This window comes from Corticium candelabrum, chromosome 2 (assembly GCF_963422355.1).
Source record: "Corticium candelabrum chromosome 2, ooCorCand1.1, whole genome shotgun sequence".
NCBI lineage: Eukaryota > Metazoa > Porifera > Homoscleromorpha > Homosclerophorida > Plakinidae > Corticium > Corticium candelabrum.
Window position 1 is genome coordinate 6797473 of NC_085086.1, and position 20000 is coordinate 6817472.

A 20000-nucleotide genomic window follows, 5' to 3' on the forward strand; every position below is an offset into this window, starting at 1 on the left:
TGATATAATGAAAAAAGTTACATCTGGTACGTACTATAAAGAAACATAAAATTGTTGTCTAGACTTACAAACATATCCGCTGTCCCATAGGTTTACTACACCTCTATGTATAAGCTCATGCACAATACATTCACTCAAGTGCATCGAATGTTTAGATGTTGGGATTCTAGGCGTCTACATTGTAACAAACTAGATTAACAGACTACGAGAAGGCTTTGCTTTACATACCTCGATTTGCCTATCACGACTTTCCACCTTCTTCTGAAGCTCATCGATTTTGATGTCAAAAGACAGCCGAAGATTCTGTCCAGAACAATCAAATCACAGAATATATTTATTCAGAAGGCTATTGACGAAATACACAGTCCCAGACTGGTTTCATTCAGTTTGGAAGCCATTAAGCTTAGCTAGCTAATTGAGACTGAAGCCAGGTCAGGAATTATGCAAACATTCCATTTCTACTACCTCAACACACGCAAAGAGACAACAACATGGTGACCTCTCAGAGTTTCATTTTACGCACGACAGACAGCACAGAATACAATTTCGCAGCTCAACGTGTTCACTGACAGTCTTACATGTACATCATTTTCAAACCGCTGTTGCAGGTTTCGCAGAGAGGAAGTGCACTAAAACACAACAGACATCATTCACTTGCTAGATAAGCTAGATCTCAATGCATTCACCGTTTCCACCAGATTCCCTAACAAACATTCAGCTCCATACGACTGCTCAAAGCATACCTACAAAGGAACAATTTGAAGATGCCAAAAAACAAGGTGTAGAGTGACTGTAGTTTGATGGTCTACTAGCATACAATCACGACTATCAAATTCATAGTGTGAGATAATGGTCATCACCTGGGCGATAACCAGACATTGAATAAAAAGTAAGAGAGCGGTTCTCATGACGCAGTTCAGGAAGTGAAGACTCTTGATGGCTGTGAAAGCAACTGCAAAATTTGCATAAATTTAGTAAGAGTTGTCAGCTGACGCACGCTAACCTGTTCTCTATCATCAGCTATAAACTATCTACATAGAACTTGCGATTACGACGGAGAATGAGAAAAAGGATGAGGGCATGTGCCGTACCAGCAATGCCCTGCACCTGTCCCCATCTAGATTTGCCGCTAAATTTCAAAATTTTCTAATAATTACTTGATTTGACTTTACTATTTCTCTACGTCTAACTAGGCTAATTAGATTGCTGTACAACAAAGCTAAAACAAACACAACAATACAGCGCCAATGAAGTAGAGGTTTCACTACCGGGTATCTATCATTTCTCTACTTCCCAAAGTTTTACTATTTCCCTCAGTTTAAAGTTCTACTATTTCCGGTTAATCCCATACTTCTAGTCCAATCTTTCTTGGACTTGCAGCAGTCTAGACATAGAAGATAATATATCCAGTCATTTACAGTGCGTGCGCGATAATAATTGTTTTTAACTTGAAGCATGCAAGCAAGAAATCCTGCGAGCGGCAACCAAAACTAATAGATTACCAGATGTTCTAGCTCTCAGTGCTATGTTTAACATGGCTTTGAGAGTTACGCAATGTGGTACAGTCTCTGACTGCAATCTGGCTGACCTTCCCGTTCCAATCGTCAAAGATGATGTTTTTGCATCTTGTTTCTCTTCATGATGTAGATGTTGTGCTAATTGAACCCTCTTAATCCATTCAAATCATGTGGTTTGGATGGCATTGAAGCAAAATTTCTCAAATTCGGAGCTGCAGCTATTTCATCATCTCTTTGTTCTTTGTTTAATTAACTTGTCACTAATGTCAGGTAATTTTTCTTGAGAATTGAAAACTGCAGTTGTTGTTTCAGTTTTCAAGAAAGGTAATAGAGCCAACCCTGCTAATTATCGTCCCATCTCACTACTTTCGTGCATGTCAAAAGTGCTTGAACATTTTGTTTTAGAGCAATTTACTTGATTACCCGGAAAGAAGATGTCTATTGCCTGACAGTCAATCAATATGGCTTTCGCAATGGTCGTTCGACTGATGATGCCATGAGTATTCTTGCTGATAGTGTTCTTAGGCAAAAAGAATGCTCGTCATCATTCTGGTGCCGTTTTTCTTGACTTGAGCAAGGCATTTGACACTGTGGACCACTGCCGTCTACTAGAAAATTTCTTTTGCTCGGGTTTCACCTATAGAGCTCTCAGTTGTATTCAAAGCTATCGCACTGATCGATTTCAGGTGGTCAGGAAAGGCCAATGTTTTTCTAATAAATCTCCTTGCCTTAGAGGTGTTCCTCAAGGATCAAAGCTAAGTTTTTTTGTTTAGTCTTTTCATACAAGGGATTTGCCAATCCAAGTGTGTTTGAGTACGATTCTTCTTTAAGCGTATGGCACATGTCTCTAGACTTCTGGAGATTCATCTCAAGATGTTACTAATAGACTTCAATGGGATCTGCAAAATCTGAAATCTTGGTTTGATGTGAATCTACTCAAAATAAATGGGTAGTAACCAGAATTCATTCTCTTCAAGCCATCCAGAGTCTCTGACTGTTATTCTTCTTTATGTCGTCTTTTGTGGACGATTCAGAACTGTATCCAGTTACATCGGCAAGGTATCTTGAACTAGTGTTTGACAAAGATCTAAGCTGGAAAGTTTATGTTAGTGCCGTTGTCAAGAAAAATGTTCCTGAAAGGTAGGTGCGTTGCGTAGTTACAGTCGTCTAATTGTCCATGGAAGATAAGTGATCTTTCGATCTGGACAGTTGTCTTTCAACCCCACCTAAGGATTAGGGCTCTCTCATTTGGTCAAATGGATTTCTTAGAATAGCAAATCGGTTGGACCTGGAAAAGACAGCTCTTCGTTTGATCAGCGCAAGTACTGGTTGCCTAGCCTTCCTTGCAAAGAATATTCAAATTTGTCGTCGGACTGAATACAGCTGACCCAATCTATCTTCCGGCGTCTTCAAACATCACAGTATGGTGTACCGGTTAAACCTTATTTATGTTTTGCAAGAAGAGCGCACAAGCGTCACTATATATAGCTAGACTGGTCTCTGTTTGTCTTCAGTGGCGGATCTAGAGGGTGTTCGGGGGTTCCGTGAAACCCCCTAAAATTTGGTGGCGTCATCACGCGAGATGACCGCGTACCAGCAGTGCTTGTTACTTCTTGACGTGACTCGCAGCTCACGTTTTAGTTCTATGTAACTTCACACGGAGGTGCAGTACAGATTATGAACTTTCGACGTAGGTTCAGAATCGTCGGACGGTACGAGTGAGTCGTACGGTACTCCTACTCTTTCTACATTAATTTATGATAACTTGTTTTCAATCTCAGTTGTTCTCCAACAACATGTTTCATTTACTTCCTTGCAATCATAATGTTTCAAAGTAGTTATTTCCTATCTCATAAAAATATACTTCCACCTTTGATGGTCACAACATTTACAATTTCATGAAATCATATATGTCTATAGAAGCTTTCTTCGGAAAGAAAAGAAAACGCGGTAACATTTGCCTGTCTAGCGAAGGACATGTATAGGCTTGCAAGATCAATTCAAATTCTCCAGTACTGTAGATTCATTGACGTATACTTCCGATCTATGATATAGATGATTAAATAGCTAATTTATGTCTGGAGGCGTGGCTGATCCTAACCTTTGTGGCGTCACGGAACCCCCATTCGAAAATCCTGAATCCGCCCCTGACCTCGCCCTAGAACCAACGCTCTCAAACAAACTTTCTTTCATCGTAGCCAAGTTTTTTGGAACAGCCTTTCAGCCTATCTAGGCAATCGTTTCTCTTCTTGTATGGAAGGCTATAACAGTTATAGCAAGAACCTGAGGAAGTATTTTGACAACTTATTATTTTCTAATTAGTCCTAATTAATTGCATATCTGTTAGTGTTAGTGTTAGCTGTAAATATTTGTATATATCTTCTGTTGCTCATGTATATAGTCTTCTGCAGGGCGCCTGGTAGATCGGTGTTGCCGAAGGTTTTCCCTGGCTAGATCTAATTGTCTGTCTGTGTGTGTGTTCGTGATATGCGGCCATGTCTTTTGTCCGTTCGGAACCGAATTTGGCACACAAACTGGGCAAATGTTTCGTAAAAAAATTCAAAAAAATTATGCGCCGGATCTCCTCTCGAGGGGTCGACTCCAGCGTAGAATTTCTCGATGACGCAAATGCTACACATTCCAGTTTATTCGAACACACGCCCACACCAGTCCTGTATTAACCGTACGTGTCGTCGTCTTTAGCAAAGCTTCGAGCAATCAAATATTTCTTGCCGACGGAACCTAGTCTACCTCTTTCGTTTCTCTCCAAATTCTGTTTGCATTTGCAACAAATCCAACCTACACGTTTCCTGCAGCAAGCGCTGCACGGAGAGTGTGTCGATTTCTATCGAAACAAGCGTGAAGATTCAAAAACCAGATTTGAGTAGAGTACATCCGGGACCTCATAAGTTGCACGTGACACTACTCTACGCTCAGACTGAAGTCTTCCCTCAGAACCCTACAGTCTCTTGCTCGTACGAAGAACAGGGCATGGATCTAGTAGTAAATAAATCAGCATTCATTCATTCATTCATTCATTTGTAGAGTGCCTCTGACGCCCTTCTGAAAAACGCTCTGTAGTTTATTATTACCTTAGAGAGTGCACTCAAACGTGAGTGTTCGTGCAACTGTAGTTCGTAAAGTTTACCAATGTTACGCCTTGGAGACCCCTGCACTCCTGTGCGCGCCTAAGTTTATCCTAATCCGGGATATGTTTTGAACGCTGGCTAACTATGCGAAGAAGCGTTTGCAAAGAAGCGTAGAGTTGATGTATCCGCTGATTTTACAACGTGGAACTTTACTCGACTTTGTTTGATTTGTAGAAAGATGACACGATGCATTCTGATTCTGTGAAGTTGCTGTCAGTGACTCAGTATAGTCTCTCTCCGCCCTTTATAATAATTGTCATTTCCCGCCAGGATTTGACAATCTGGGGAATGACGCTCTGCGAGGAATGACGAGGACGGGGAGAGACTGGGTCGAGTCTATGTAAGTAATTAAACTAGCTCTAGTTATTATAATTATGGTGAAATTGGAAGACGAAAGTACTGTACCAGTGTTGAGTCCACCATCTAGACTGCATGCTGGCTTAGTCTAGACGGTTTTCTAGGATTTTTTTGCTGACGGCTTAGAGTACATGTGCTGTTAGAGTAAGTTTACTTTGAAATGCTAGACAGAGCATAATATATTACACTAAGTTGTGCATCTTAGATACTGACACTGATGACGTCATGTATACTTTAACTTTTAATCATTAATATGTTAATAAATAACGATTTAAATAATTTAAAACTTACTAAAATTGCCTGAGGAGTGGGTCTTTGTGGGTGCAGAAGTATACCTGCATAAATCCCTGGTATGCAATACTAGACAGAGCATGATATATGCTAGGGTGTACAGTCTAAATATTGACACTGATGTTATCATGTATAGTTAAATCATCAATGAGGGCAAGTTGAGAAACATTCCACAGAAAAACACCCATGAGGTTTGTTTACCAAAATAAACTTTTTTTGCTTTTTTTGCCTCGATGAGTCATGCATGCGGCATGTATTGTTATGTGTACTTTATCTTGAGTATCATCATGTCAATTTTTTATACAAAATGCTGAATCACACTGTCGTTGGTAGTGCAAGCATGAGGATAAAAAATGTGATGCAGTTACTTGTTTAGCAGAGTTTGTACAATCGTATCTGTTTATTTAGATGGAGTCAATGTGGTGAGACAGTTCATGTTGTATTGACAAATGTAGGTAGATGGTATTACTGCTAAAGAAATGTGACAGTAAAAATATTGATCTGTCCTATTGCAATTACAATGTTTTTGTAAATTTGGTAGAGTCTAAGCTAGATATCATTGACACTGCTACAGCAGACTAAATATTCACGATAAAGTAAGTGGAATGTGAACAGTAATCAATTAATATGATTTTTAATTAAACAAGTTGTCAGACATCTAGCTTGGAATTAAATATTAGTTTTTACAATTTTTGGTTAATTTTAAAAAGATTGTGTATTTTCAGATTTTACTTGAAAGTGGTGTATAATTATTGCCAAGTGCATGAAGAGATTTAACTCAGAACTTGAAGTGATAGTCTTCACAAAGTGAGTTGATTATTCTTTTGTTACTTTGAGAGCAGTAGAATGCATGGACAATTTGGGAAGTGAACAAATGCCGATCCATACACGCCACATGATGTTTGTTACAGAAAGTCTACAATCTGTAAACTTTCCGTAAACAAATGGTGGCTGACTATTGGCCATTGGGTGGTTATTGGCACAATGTAACCTGGATGTTGAAGTTTTTTCAAAAAGAAACATGTGGAGCTAGTGTACAAAGCAATTTATTCAATAACTGGCAGTTGAGTCATGCCAAATGAAGCAGTACTGTACTTGAATATCAGTGGAAAGATTTACATATCAAGAGACTATGCTCAGCAGTAGTGTGTATAGTAGCTTTTGCTGCACCTCTACCAGGACCTGTACTGTACTCTTGCCCCATCATCACCCACCTGCACTCTATCACCACTCTCCTGCCATTGCCATAGCATTTTCAGTATGCAGTACTATTTATATTACACCACATTACTCCACTTACTCCAGCATGGTCAGTCTACTATTACTGCACCACCACTACTCCACCACACATTTTACTATATATCTCTACCCTCTACTATCTTAGCACTTTAGTATCTTTTTCTTATTGTTTTTGTCTCTACTATTTCTTTGCTTCTTGCTATCTCTTTCCCTATTATGTCTACCCTTTACTATATTAATCCTAACTCTAGACAAGAACTTGGTCTCAACAAGTACTTACAAGGACCTGCCCAAGAACTAGACAACTATCAACCAAGGACTTGATATCTGTATGAAATTATCAAGTATTGCAAATTCTTGTCTAGATCTTGGGCAGGCATATTGTAAAAACTGTGCAAAGTTCTTGGCCAAGAAATTCAACTAGGGATATCTGTACCCATACTACATAGTCCACCCTTTCTAACTCACAATTTATAGCCCCAGTCTCTACTATTCCTAACCCATGCTGTTTTTACTGCCTACTGTGAACGACTGGTATATTTGAACAACGACCACTATACAGACAACAATAACAAATAAGATATCGTTATATTTTTGAATTCCATTTATAACCAATCAGATGAGAATTTTACTACTTCTACTACTACATACCAGTAAGACAGTTATAGTGGGTTCAAACACTTTCAGCGGTGGCCAACTTGATGTCTGTGTCCAACTTGCGTTGATAGCAAGATGGCCTGCACCTTGATCCTTGTAGGCACAGTATGGATGATCTCAGTAGCACGAATGCAATCCTGCAAGTGTAACCAGTTGATGTTCACAATGTATGGGTCATCTGTCTTCTCTGCTAGCGCTGATGAAAGTCTAGTCTCATTGCTAATAGAGTGTTTGTAGGACAGTTTCAGCCCCCTTGCAAGGGTAGACAATATAGTCATAAAAGAAGAGTGTTCCACTGAATACTTTGCTCATATTTTCTCCTTTTCTAGTTCTTGACGTCTGTAGTAAGAAGAAATGGGAATGTCTCTGTGAGACGGAGCAGTTGTGTTGAAGACATGCACGGACATCGGGAAAAGTTATTTCTTAGAAGGCTTTCTAAGTATTATGTACCTTTACTCCCGTACTCATTATCCCTGCTATGTATTCCACCTTCTACTATCACATTTTCTACTACTCTACCCCTGCTACGACCTGGTCACCACCACTACCGTACCACCCATGCACCTACATCTCACCCAGCATCATCACACTATATGTACATCATTATCCCACCGCCACAGCACGCTACCCAGTTTACTTTTTACACACTATCATCATTAAATATACTACCATCACTAATTACCACTATATCCTTATAGCACAATCATCTCCATGTATGAGTAACATGCTCTGATTTTGAAAGTAAATGGCACAAACATAATAATTATGTTGGACTATTTTATAGACAAAAGTATAAGAAGTAAGCATGGGAGTGTGTACATAAGTAAGCCTATATCCTAGGAATTTATAGACTTACAAACAATATGCTACTGAATTATGCAGTTTCTATGAAACCATTTTACGTCAATGACCAACAGATACCTATAGTAAAGTTCTCTATGTAGACATCACATCTATACCTGAATGCCAGGACATGTACTGAGATTCAGGTATAGATGTGATGTTGACATATAAATCTGGAATGCTTGAACACAGAACTGTTTATTAGCCCAGTAGTGCCACATTAGGCTACTGACGTATGTGCATGCATCTATATGCATCGTTTCTTTATCGATCCAATTTTCTGTATTTATGCAGCATGGTCGTATCGATCCATTTGCAGATGCACACCCAGCCACAACTGGTAGAATCCGTCTATGTCCAGCGAACAACCTGTTTACATTTGTCAGGTTTCTGCTACAATGAAAGAAGAGAGCGAACCACACTAGCTTTTTATTGGGATCCCCATAATGCTGTTGATATTAGTACTAATCAAATTGATTTTTCTGTTTTGTGTATGACGTAACCATCAAACAGATGGTCTGAAAAAGTCAATCTATTGCTATTTGAATGGTTTCTAAAAGGCAGACGCAATGACTAGCATGCTTTGTTGTACACTAATACATGTACATACGTTCAGAGGTGTCATTGTGATATCAACATACAGGTATACATAGGCGTGGTCACTAGAGCACTTGGTGAATTCTGCAAAGGCCTATATCACGCATCATGTGACAAGACGAACTTTTATCATTGAGAAAAAGGATTTTGGTCTCCAATTTTCTGAAGGTTACGTTTCCCCTCCAGTTTCCCCTAGGTTTTAGAAGGAAGGCGTGGTGTTCTAAGTGCGGTCACGTGCTTGCGGTTTACGCGAAATCGACACCTGCATCCGGTTGAGAAACCCAATTGTCACATCCAGACATAACACTGCGCCTGCATGACGGTAGGCTGTCGTCTGTTTCACACGAGCGACTTGTACGGTTCGATTCTCTTTAGTTCATCCATCAATCTCGTCGAGTGGCGGTCGCACGGTCAAGGTGAGGAATGTTTGTTGAGTTGTTATCGAGGCACGTGCATCGGAAGTTGTCAGTTTCCTTCCTTTCTTCCACCCGTCGACTTTCTCTGTTGTTTTTTTGCTTCTCGACTCGTCGCACGTGTTTGAGTTCGCATTTTCTGCAGAAAGGTGAGCTCGTGCGGTGAGATCATCGCATCTGTTTCGACTTTTGGGCGCTAGTGCGTGGGACGGAGTGATCGCATTCGCTGGAGGGAGGAATGTCGATCAACTGCACACTGCTATTGTATGATGTGCGACAGGTAGTCTGAACAATGGGGCGATACGAAGCGCCACCGTTCGCACAAGATCTCGTAGTTATCGCTCTGTTGTTGTGACTGAATGGTCACTGTCGCTTGGGTCCGATCCTTCTGTGGCTTTCGTTTTGTTTTTGAGTGATTTCTTCGTTGATGCTTCGACTGACTAGCGTCGGAGCCGGGGAGTCGATTTAATTCGACGGCTCTCTTTGTGGTGCTTCACACCAGGCCCGTGATCCAGTTTTGCAGCCTTTCTGATGTGATCAAGGCTCGTCTACAGTTGCAAATGTCATCAGTCGATCGAGATTCGTGATTAGTGCCAGTAATGGTGTGCGACTGGACTTGCTTTAGGCTCAAAACGTGTTGCCAGTTTCCACAATTTTGACAGATCAGTCCTATGGTGTGATAAAGCAGAAAAGGGAGATTGATTTTGTTGCAATACGCCGCGGAGACGCCATGTACTGTTTGTGCAGCGGCTTTGTGTAAACCATTAGGTTGGTAGCGCTGTTCCTGGCATTTTTATAATGGGATATAATATCTCGCACTTGTTCAAAGTGAAATCTAGTATTGCACCGATCTCTAGAACGCGTGCGTTTGTTGTTCTTGAAATAAAGAATTTTCTATCAATGTTGATCAGTAAGGGACGATCAGATCGATTGTTTGGAGAGACGCACTAGGTTTGAGGAATTCGGGGTTGTTAGGATGGTGGATCTTTGTGGCCGACATCAGACCTTCAGGCAGCCGATGTGGGTGATCCTTTAACTGCAAGTACCGGCGCAAATTTCTTGTGTCAACGCCATTAGGCATGCTATCCAGATAGCAGAATGCATCTGCGAGCTTATTGCTTGCTAGAATACTGGACATCCATGCACAGTACCTGACATTACTCTGAGATGCATGTTAGTATGAGTATGAGATGCACTGTATTCTATTGTGTGGTTTCTTCTAATAAAATACCCTTGAAAAGCATGCATTCAACTGCTAGTACACGGCAGTGTAGTCCAGCTGTGACCGATTCATAATAGTCTCGTTTGTGTGCATTTTTGCAGTGACGTCATGAAGTCCACAAAATGTCTGCTGCACAAGATGATGTGGTGTGCATTAGTGTCTGCTTTGTTGACAAAAGCAGGAGCACAAAATGAAAGTAAGAGTTGAACAATAATCTTGTTACATTAGTGTTTTTAAGAAAATAGGAATCAGTGTGCTCAGAGAGTGCAACGATTTTAAAATGGCCGCCCATAATTACATAAGTATCCAAACACGTGCTATCCTTTTAAAATAATCTATGTAACAATTTTGGTGTGTCTGCTTCGGTTTTTTTTTCTTATTATGGCTTGTGGAAGTCAGATGGAGAAAGTGGCAGATTGAAAAATACTGTCTCTGATTAATTGACTATCTCAGTCTACGTCTTATGGTGGAGTGCACTGATATTACCACAAATGTATGTATATAGCTTGTGGGATGTCTTATTCACTTTCATTGTATTTGTCTGAATTGGTAGTGGCAGTAAGTGTATGTCCCAGTTTCTGAAGAAATCAGTTTTTAGGAACAACTGGATTATATGTCATGTAGGTTTGCTTCTTCATCGGATACTTTTGTGGTAGCTGATGTTAACTGCGACATCTTCATAACTATATTACTGGTGATCTTGATGTCTTACACTTACCAACAAGTAGGCTAATGTCTGTTCAGAAGTTGGAGTAGATTATTTCTATCTAACAAAAATATTCTAGTTTATTGCAACATACTTCCAGCATCGTCACATTGTTGTGGCTTATTAACTGCAAGGTATAGAATACCTATGTAAATGTAGTGTTTTAGAAAGGTTTTTGAGCAGCACTTGAGGAGACCTTGCCTCACTTTCCATGTGCTCTGTCCCACGTCAAGTGAGTCCTGTTCATTTTGAGTTATAAATTGACCAAGCATGAACTACATTGAATACAGTTCAGGGACTATGCATGTGCACGGTTCTGCTAGCTCAAACTTGCAGGAAGAGATGAACACATGCAAAGGAGATAAGCTAAAGTTTAATGCCATCGAGAAAGAATGGACAGTATGATTTGGCAAACGGTCTGGGCTTTGGCAAGGCTCATCATCATTGAAACAGTATTTCAAAGATTGATATGATGTAACATTAGACCTTCTACTCAGTAACCTACCCTGTTAGTCAGAAGAAAGAGTTTTATCTGTCCTTCTCAGAATAAGCAAAGTAATACGCAAGCTGAACAGTGTGACACAGTTGGCTGTATGGAGTTGATGGACATGAAGATGTGTTTTGATTCATGTTCTGGTAATGATGCCAATGACTCTAAAGGCATTTGTGGGACTGGTACTGCAAAGGTGGGAAAAGACAGAAAGCAGTATTCCCTTTTGGTTGTTGTAGTGGAAGGTGCTCGTATTGGTAACTCATTGCCTGCTCGATTCAAATTCTGGCTGGAACACTGAACTTGTTGTAATTAGAAATACACTAAATTTCTCAGTAATATTGTAGTACTGTACCATCAAAGCCATTATTGAGGCGCTACATGAAAATAGTTAGGTAATGAAAGGCACCTCAGTTAGCTACCTCTAAAACAATTGTGCCCTCAGAAGGGCTTCAGTTTGTACAGCACCTAAATTTATTAAAGAGCTAATGTGGTATCAAGTGAATCATCCATCAGTCATTGTATAGTTTTTGTGCTACCATTGCAGTTCATCACTCAACAACGGCACCAGTAGCACGGCACAAACAGTAGCAAGATATCAATCGGTATTTAATTCTCTATTGATCAACTCAACATCTACTGGTTCTTAAAGCTACTCAGGGTTCTTGCTACAGGGTGGCAGTGTGCTACTATGCCACACTCCAGTAAGAGTTCGCCAAGCTCAGAAACGGTATATAGGAGTCCAAGTTTGACAGCTAAGGAATCTGTGAGAATTCCATACAGCACTACTGAAACACAATACTATATTACTTAGTAAAGGTGAACATTAGCCACAAATTCAGGCTCTTATGAAAGAACACACTTGAACGTGTTACGTGCAATAACTACAACGCAAAATGTACCTCACTTGAGATCGGCTCAAGTGAGCATTATTGCTCTGACCGTGCAACTGCTCTGATGCAACTGCAATGATGCATAGAGAGAAGACGGCATGCGTCGTGGACCCGCCCATGCTGCCAAGCTTCCAAAAATCTCTAGCGAGAACTCTACTACTACTATGACTACCATCACTTCACTACTGCTGCATATCAGTTTACCGACATTGAGAATCAAGCAGTCTCTAATTGCTAGATACCTTGGCATGCCCTAAATATGGGTACAAACCACAAATTACTACTGCATGCTGTTGAGTAACATGATAAAAGCACATTTTATAGCAAAAATGCAAAAATTTTACAGAAACTCACACAGACATGTCATGAATGTGGAACTTAAATTTTAAAATGCAACAATCAATTTAATTAAGTAACATGAACTGTAGCTTCTAGATTAGAGTCTAGGTTTGACTCCAATACTTTGTAAACTTCTGGTATATTGTTCTTTATCTTCTGTTTCCTCATGTTTATTTTCTTTATTATCTGTCAGTACAGTATTGTCACTACATGATTATGATTCATTGCATTCCTCATGCAGGTCATTTGTTTATTTGTTTTGAAGCATGTGCATAGCAGATAATAGCCTTATCAATCCACCTACTTTCATATGCTGGCACTTCATCCCTTTATAACAGCATGGAGGTATAATTATTAGACTGGGTCAAGCTGACTTTAAGTAAGTCCCTGATATATTGGCCAATTGCAAGAAAACAGTATAACATGGTAGTGACATAGCAGAGTGTGAAGTAAGGATTGCATATTGATCAGCTACTCAGAGCTGTAGCTGCCACTTTAGTCAAGTTTTTATCATGGCAAATGGTCGTGCGATCTTCTCATTTTGTCAGCCAAGAGCGTCGTTTTGTCGACAGTTATTTCATACTCTATAGGGCTTACCAATTTTATGTCTTAGTCAAAATGGTGTCATTTTGTATTAGTTTGGTAGTATATTTGTTCAATAAGGTTTATGACATACATTGTGGATACAGCGAGTCACTCTTTTCTTGTGTTGGATATGATTGTGTCTTTGTGTTCTAGCTCTGCCTGCTCCTTTGGAATTTAGTTCGTATGAGCAAGTATTTTATGATCGGATACACTTGACCTGGCAGGCACCAAATGTGACAACAGATTTCTTCGGTTATAAGATTGATTACTTTCCTGAGGCCCAACCGAAGCCTGCAATTCATATTACGTTTCATTTGAATGTAACAAATGTCATCATACACAATTTACGTAAGTCACATTTTGTTGTGGTTCGTATGTTATGTTGCATCTGTTATATCATATTGGAGTGTAGTGTCTCATCTCTCTTATTAGATTTTCATTTTGTCATCGGAGCTCTTCATTGCTTGTAGTGATCGTGTCAAATAGTGATTGAATTCAAATTACAAAATTGACTTTAATGGTATTTGGGTGGTAGTTATTTGGATTATTGACCTATTTTTAAGTGCATTCTCATTTTATGAAAAGACTTACATTACAGCCAGTTACACACTGTGTAGTGTAACAATCACTGCAAATCATTTTAGACTGACCTTGGTGGTACATAACTTCTCTCTTGGAGTAGAATGCTGTGGTATGATAGAAATCCTATACTTACATCTTGATTATTAATTGGAAAATCAAGATTTGTCCAGGAATTACATTATTGGCCGAAGACTCTTGAAGAGACACAATAGAGTATATGTCTACGAACAACACATACTGTCTTCTTTAGTTGCTTCACCTGAGTCAGTATGGTCTCTCTCATTTCATCAAGACAGTTATTCTGTCAAGGTTTCGTGGCACTAACTTTGAGACAGAAATCATTGAAGGGCGACATCACGAGCACGTGCAAGACTAACGCATGTAGATATCGACATACGCTGGGATAAGTGAAATCATTTGTGAGGTGATGTGTGAGTAAAAAATCAATACACCGTGTAGCATGCTGAGAAGTTAGAAGAGTTGGAAAGGCTTGAGAAGCTGGGAAAAGTACCATTGAAGATTGAGATTGTTGCCTACTTGTTTATCAACTTACAAGTAGCCTTTTGGAATAAGCACTAAACACATTGAATTTTTTATTGTTACCTAATATTTATTAGCATGGGTTGGTCAACAGTATACGGGTCGGGCTTGCCCCACACCGACGTAGCCTCGTCCCCAGACTCACGTGAGCCTGGCAGTGTCCGGTTCCTGTATGACACTTTCAGCCTCCCGTGACTACTATCTACCGTTTCTGATCATGGCTCACTCCTACTGGAGAGTGGCACAGCACCACGCTGCCACACTGTAGCGAGAACCCTGTACTCTAGTTACCTTCTTATGCTAGTTTTAAGTTATTTTTACACAGAAAACTAGTCTCTTTCAATACTATGTGAGTGACCCAATTGAGTGATTTATGAAATAGCTCTTGTTTCATGCCAACAATTTTGATGACAACGTTAAACGTTTGAAAATGTTATGTGAGTGTTTTGTAGTATTCATGTCATAGCTTGAATTGAACATTATGGTACATGTATCTTGCAATATTCTGAATGATTTTTTGTGTTTCTTGTAGGTGGACACACTGATTATGTTTTTCGATTATATGCTATACGAGAGAACAAGACAGGAACCGAGGGTATCCCTGCCATCCTTAACGTTATGACCATTGATGCACGTAAGATGGCCAGCGTGTTCTTACTGCTTTTACTCTTAAAATGAAGATAGAACAATGTATTGACAAAGTGTCTGTACGTGGTAGGTTTGTATAGGGAATCTCGTGATAAGACTGTACAGAACATTTGCATAGGCATAGGAAGCAGAGGGATGGGGGGGGGGGGGAGGCGATATGCCTTCCACTATTTTCGCTACGTTTAATTTTTGCTAGATGTATTGAAGTTTAGCTGTGTACCTGTGAGTGACCTGCTAATATGTAGAGATGACAGACATAGAATCTGATAATGTTGACATGATATACTGAATGACTCCGTTATCTTCGCTTTTGTATACGAGAACAAGCGATGTTTCTGTGATGTGCAATGCCCACGCGCCTGCTCCGCGCTTCCTGGTCGATTAAGCTCTGCCCACAGGAAACGAATCAATGCGTTTATGGGTGACTGCTACGGATAAATTGAGAATGACGAATGTGAATGCGAAGATACTATAAAGATCTGCCTTCTTGCCGTCAGTGGCTCCTCTCTAAAGTAAAATGGTGTCGGTAGAGCTGTTTCCCCGGCAGACTTTGAAGCAGACTTCCTCAATACCACGGCTTACCTAGAGAACGCGCTTGTGCTTGAGTATTTGTTTATCCTTGTTCTTTTAATATCCGAAGAGAAACGTACAGCGCGACGTATGGCGTGAGCTACAGAAGATAAGCCTATTTTTACATCCGGGATTGTAACCTTCTACCAATCAGCGGCAAAAGAAAGTGAGCAGACCGAATGTGAAAATAGGAGCATCCTCTGTAGCACACGCCAGACCGCGCGCTGAACGTTTCTCTTCGGATATTAAAAGAACAAGGATAAACAAATATTCAAGCACAAGCACGTTCTCTAGGTAAGTCGTGGTATTAAGGAATTCTGCTTCAAAGTCTGGCGGGAAAACAGCTCTACTGACACCATTTTACTTTAGAGAGGAACCACTGACGGCAAGAAGGCAAATCTTCATAATATCTTAGCATTCACATTCGTCATTCTCGATATATCGGTAGCAGTCATCCATAAACGCATTGATTCGTTTGAAGTGGGCGGAGCTTAATCCACCAGGAAGCAGGTGCGTGGGCATTGCACATCACAGAAACATCGCTCGTTCTCGTATACAAAAGCGAAGATAACGGAGTAACTTATACCAATCGATTTGTCTTCGTAAGATCTACTCATACAAGTTAAGTTTATTTTTGTTGGACTTCCCCTTTAACACCATAGTGTTAATATTAGTGTACTGACTTTTGCTGTGTAGCATGCATGTATTTGAATGATTAATAACACATTTAGCCTTGTTTGCCGAGCCACACACCCGTAGGTAAATGTGTGCTTCTCAACCAAATCTACGTTTCTTTGCTGCTGATTTGCAATCTTCTTGTTAAAATGAATGAATGCAATAGTGTACAGCAGCATCCACGAGTAGCTATAACTCAGCTATTCAAATGTCATCACTTTTCCAGGTTGACATGTCCCCTTTATATCCAGAAAAGTTACTAAATTTTAATAACAAGGAATGGTGCACTAGCATTGTGGTAGGTGTTACTCTTATTACTGTGAAAATTACTTGTTGGAATTCCCTTACAATAATTTGGTAGTCAAATTTTTTGAGATTGTAAATTGCTTAATTAACTAGAGTTGTACTATTGAAGCAACTGCATCTTAATAATTATAGTTATTGTGTAAGTTTTTTTGTGTTTACTTGTTTCAATTGTGTATCAGGTCCTTTTAGTCCAACTCTTGTAGAGGTATCCCCTTTGGATACAGGAGGTGTAGCAATCAAGTGGCTAGCACCTACAATACCATTTGATGGAGAAATCAAACAGTACGAAATCACGTTGAGACCTGAAGGAGAAGGAGAAAGTCACATTGTTCGAACGAACAGTCCGACACTGCTAGAGAAGACAGTTGGCGGGTTGAAACAAAAGACAACGTATTTTGTATCTGTAAAAGCTGTGAGCAGTGCAGGTCCTGGACTAATGAGTGAAGAATGGGTAGTCAAAACTAAAGGTGATACGAAGTGATAATGAGGAGCATGATGATATTGTGAAACTATTTGTCTGTTGACTGATGAGTTGATAATTACTTTGTAGTGACCCGGGTGGGGCATGTATTATTTGCTATTTCTGTTGCAGAAGCTGAGGACGATGACACCTCTCTGATTATCATTATGTGCTGTGCCATCATCATTCCAGTCTTTTTGATGGTTCTCTTTGTTCTGTTGTACATCTTCGTACTCAGACCAGCCTTCATGTCACCACGGTAAGTTATGCACCACACATTGTCATATCTTGTATGTAGTCAGTCAGAGAATGAAATAATGGCTGACCAATGAAGAGCGTGTTCACACCAGGCCTACTCATGATTAGTTTGCTGTTAGTGCACTAATGCCATTTGTTCACACTGTTCCTAATCATGATTAGTGTAACACCATTCTAAAGCTGTAAAGAGTAGTAATACAACCGCATTAGTGGCATGCTCACTGGTCTGAAAATTTGAGGCTACTACATGAGTACCAGTACATGTGGCAACTTCCTGCCGTCCCTGAAAGAGCTGCCAGAGAAAGCAATCAAAATGTTTCTCTCTTCAAAACGCAAAGTAATGGCTGTGTCAAGACAATTCACGTGAATTCTTGCAGGACATGAGGGATGAAACTGTCATGAGGCTAATTACAATTGTGCCTATGTGACTTGCTAATCATACTTAGAGGTGTGAACGCGCTTGCGCCAATGTTGTTGTCTAATCATAGTTAGTCCAGATGTCGGTGTGAACACACTCTAAGAAGATTGTATGGCCATTAAGACCCCATTTGACATGACAAACATTTGACAAAATGGCAGCTACGACTCTGTGTGGCTGATCAATTTGAAATCTGTATTTGAGAGTCTTAATGTCACCCGACATGTTAGCATGGTAATCAGCACACTTTGTCTTAATTTCAACATTTTGGCAAGCTTGTTGTGTGATAATTTGTCACACCAGCTCTATGACACTTTTCTTCCTGTACTACAGTAGTGTACATTCTAACCCTAAGCCTAATCATCACCCTAACTCTAACCTTAGAACAATGTCTGACATAGAATGGTGCCATCTGTGTTCCCAGATTTTTTAAGATTCAGCTGGTATTTGTAGTTGCAGTTTTCATACTTGAATCTTTCTTTGCTAAGCTCATTACTGTGGCTGTGCGGTTGGATGTTCTATTTTTGGTGATTGATTGTGGTTTTGAGGTGGTGGAGTAGGCATTGGCTTTGATCTATTATTCACACTTGTAAGATCACCTTCAATTAAATTATGGTAATAGGGATTGGATGGTCACTCAGTTTGATGGACTGTATATTTGGATAGAAATACAAATTGATGTTGTTCTTTGATGTATTGTGGTTATTTCAAGTCATTGCTCACAATAGCATGGCTTTTTACACTATAATATGGTATGTGACACGATGTAGTTGGTACAGTAGTACAGTGTAGGAATACTACAGTACCACTTTTATTCTATGGTTTGTTAACACACACACACACACACACACACACACACACACACACACACACACACACACATGCACGCACACACACACACACACACACACACACACACACACACACACACACACACACACACACACACACACACACACACACACACACCACATGCACAAATGGATATGCCATTTGGAAAGTTCCAAAGATAGCACCCCTGCCTATTTCTAGGTAGGGACCCTGGTGCTACTCGGAGTTTTAGGTCGAGCTGACGAACCCCTTGATGTGTGGCAAGATCATCAAAAGGCACTGACTTAGGCACAGCCGCATATCTGGACCTCGAGTCCACACGTACCCATATATGCTGCGTTACGTTTTGCCAAGTCAGCAGTGTAGTCCATCCCTAGTCAAAGACCAGGTACTCATTTATACTTTTGTGTCGGGAGAGGCAATTGTGTGTGAATTTCTTGCCCAAGGAAATTACGTCTGTACTTGTCTGAGAACCTACGACCTTAATGTCCCTGATGTTTCCATTCTCCAAATGCAACTCTCTAACCAACTGAGCTACAACACACACACACACACACACACACACACACACACACACACACACACACACACACACACACACACACACACACACACACACACACACACACACATGCACGCACGCACACACCACACGTAGTTCTGAAGCGAGTAGAACACATCTTCATTCATGGCTGTGGGTTTAAATCAAAGTCCATCAAAAAACTGTTTGACTATGCAGATATTGATATGCAGAGAGACGGTCACTGGTATGTCAACTCATGTCTGTAGACTTTATTTTTACTTAGGCAAATAATCTATTGTTGAACAGCTCATGTTGCTATGTAGTTGTTTCATCATATTGTTTCACGTGACATTTATTAGAACAAGACATCAATCTATAATCATTTCTGAATATATTTTTTCTATTTTAGCCAAGAATCAGAAGAGATTGCTCACGATCATTGCAAAACTGATACGAAGCTGACCGAGCTGACAAATATGAATGGAAGCAGCACCAACCCTCTAGTAGTGAACAGTGAGAAACCTCCTCTAAAAGAATAATCAGGCTTACATACAGACGGCAAAAGGAGATTTTTACAGCTCAGTGTTAACATGAAATGCTTAGTGCTGACATAGGATATATAGATGGGTCTCGAGAAAGACTGTGTTGTAGTATTTACAAGGATGAAGAGTGGTTACTGTTATGTTGAGTAGACACGTAATTGCTTTAGATTTATTGCAGTCTTATTGCAGTTTTTGTGCTACATGTTCACGTTTTGTCTACAGTTTAATCCAGATAGTAAATGTCATTAAATATAAGGCAATTTGATGCTTCTGGCTGCAGCATGTCTGTGGATGAAACGGTACTGTTACGTGTGAATGTAGTGAGAACTAATGTCTAGGAATGCTCTAC

At 40.0% G+C, this 20000-nt stretch overlaps 2 protein-coding genes across 4 annotated transcripts in view; one reads left to right on the plus strand and one right to left on the minus strand.

Annotated features, from left to right (window-relative positions):
- LOC134176109 (uncharacterized) overlaps positions 1–923 on the minus strand; it is a 5015-nt gene extending 4092 nt beyond the window's left edge. The window contains exons 1-4 of the mRNA XM_062642786.1: positions 861–923; positions 687–743; positions 579–629; positions 229–303 (exon numbers count right to left, since the gene is read on the minus strand). Of these exons, the coding sequence (XP_062498770.1) occupies positions 229–303; positions 579–629; positions 687–743; positions 861–908 (231 nt within the window). The 5' untranslated portion in view covers positions 909–923. The remainder of the gene's footprint in view (positions 1–228; positions 304–578; positions 630–686; positions 744–860) is intronic.
- A 3813-nt stretch (positions 924–4736) lies between these two features.
- On the plus strand, positions 4737–19797 carry LOC134198225 (uncharacterized). Of its 3 annotated transcripts, XM_062667581.1 has the most exons (10): positions 4737–4878; positions 4937–5006; positions 5451–5505; positions 6040–6121; positions 10387–10481; positions 13452–13646; positions 14953–15054; positions 16799–17086; positions 17212–17338; positions 19519–19797. In XM_062667581.1, exons 4-10 carry the CDS (start codon positions 6078–6080, stop codon positions 19646–19648), a joined length of 981 nt encoding a protein of 326 aa, XP_062523565.1. In that variant the 5' UTR covers positions 4737–4878; positions 4937–5006; positions 5451–5505; positions 6040–6077; the 3' UTR covers positions 19649–19797. The 3 variants fall into 3 exon arrangements, with proteins under 3 accessions (XP_062523565.1, XP_062523566.1, XP_062523567.1); XM_062667582.1 differs by having other exon boundaries at positions 4737–5006; XM_062667583.1 differs by lacking the exons at positions 4737–4878; positions 4937–5006; positions 5451–5505; positions 6040–6121 and adding an exon at positions 8950–9066.
- Positions 19798–20000: the final 203 nt, after the last annotated feature.

Coding starts and splice junctions, on each gene's coding strand:
- LOC134198225 (XM_062667582.1), top strand. CDS start 6,078: ATGAAGAGATTTAACTCAGAACTTGAAGTGATAGTCTTCACAAA. Junction 13,647..14,952: donor TGTCATCATACACAATTTAC/GTAAGTCACATT, acceptor TGTTTCTTGTAG/GTGGACACACTGATTATGTT. Junction 17,339..19,518: donor CCAGCCTTCATGTCACCACG/GTAAGTTATGCA, acceptor TTTCTATTTTAG/CCAAGAATCAGAAGAGATTG.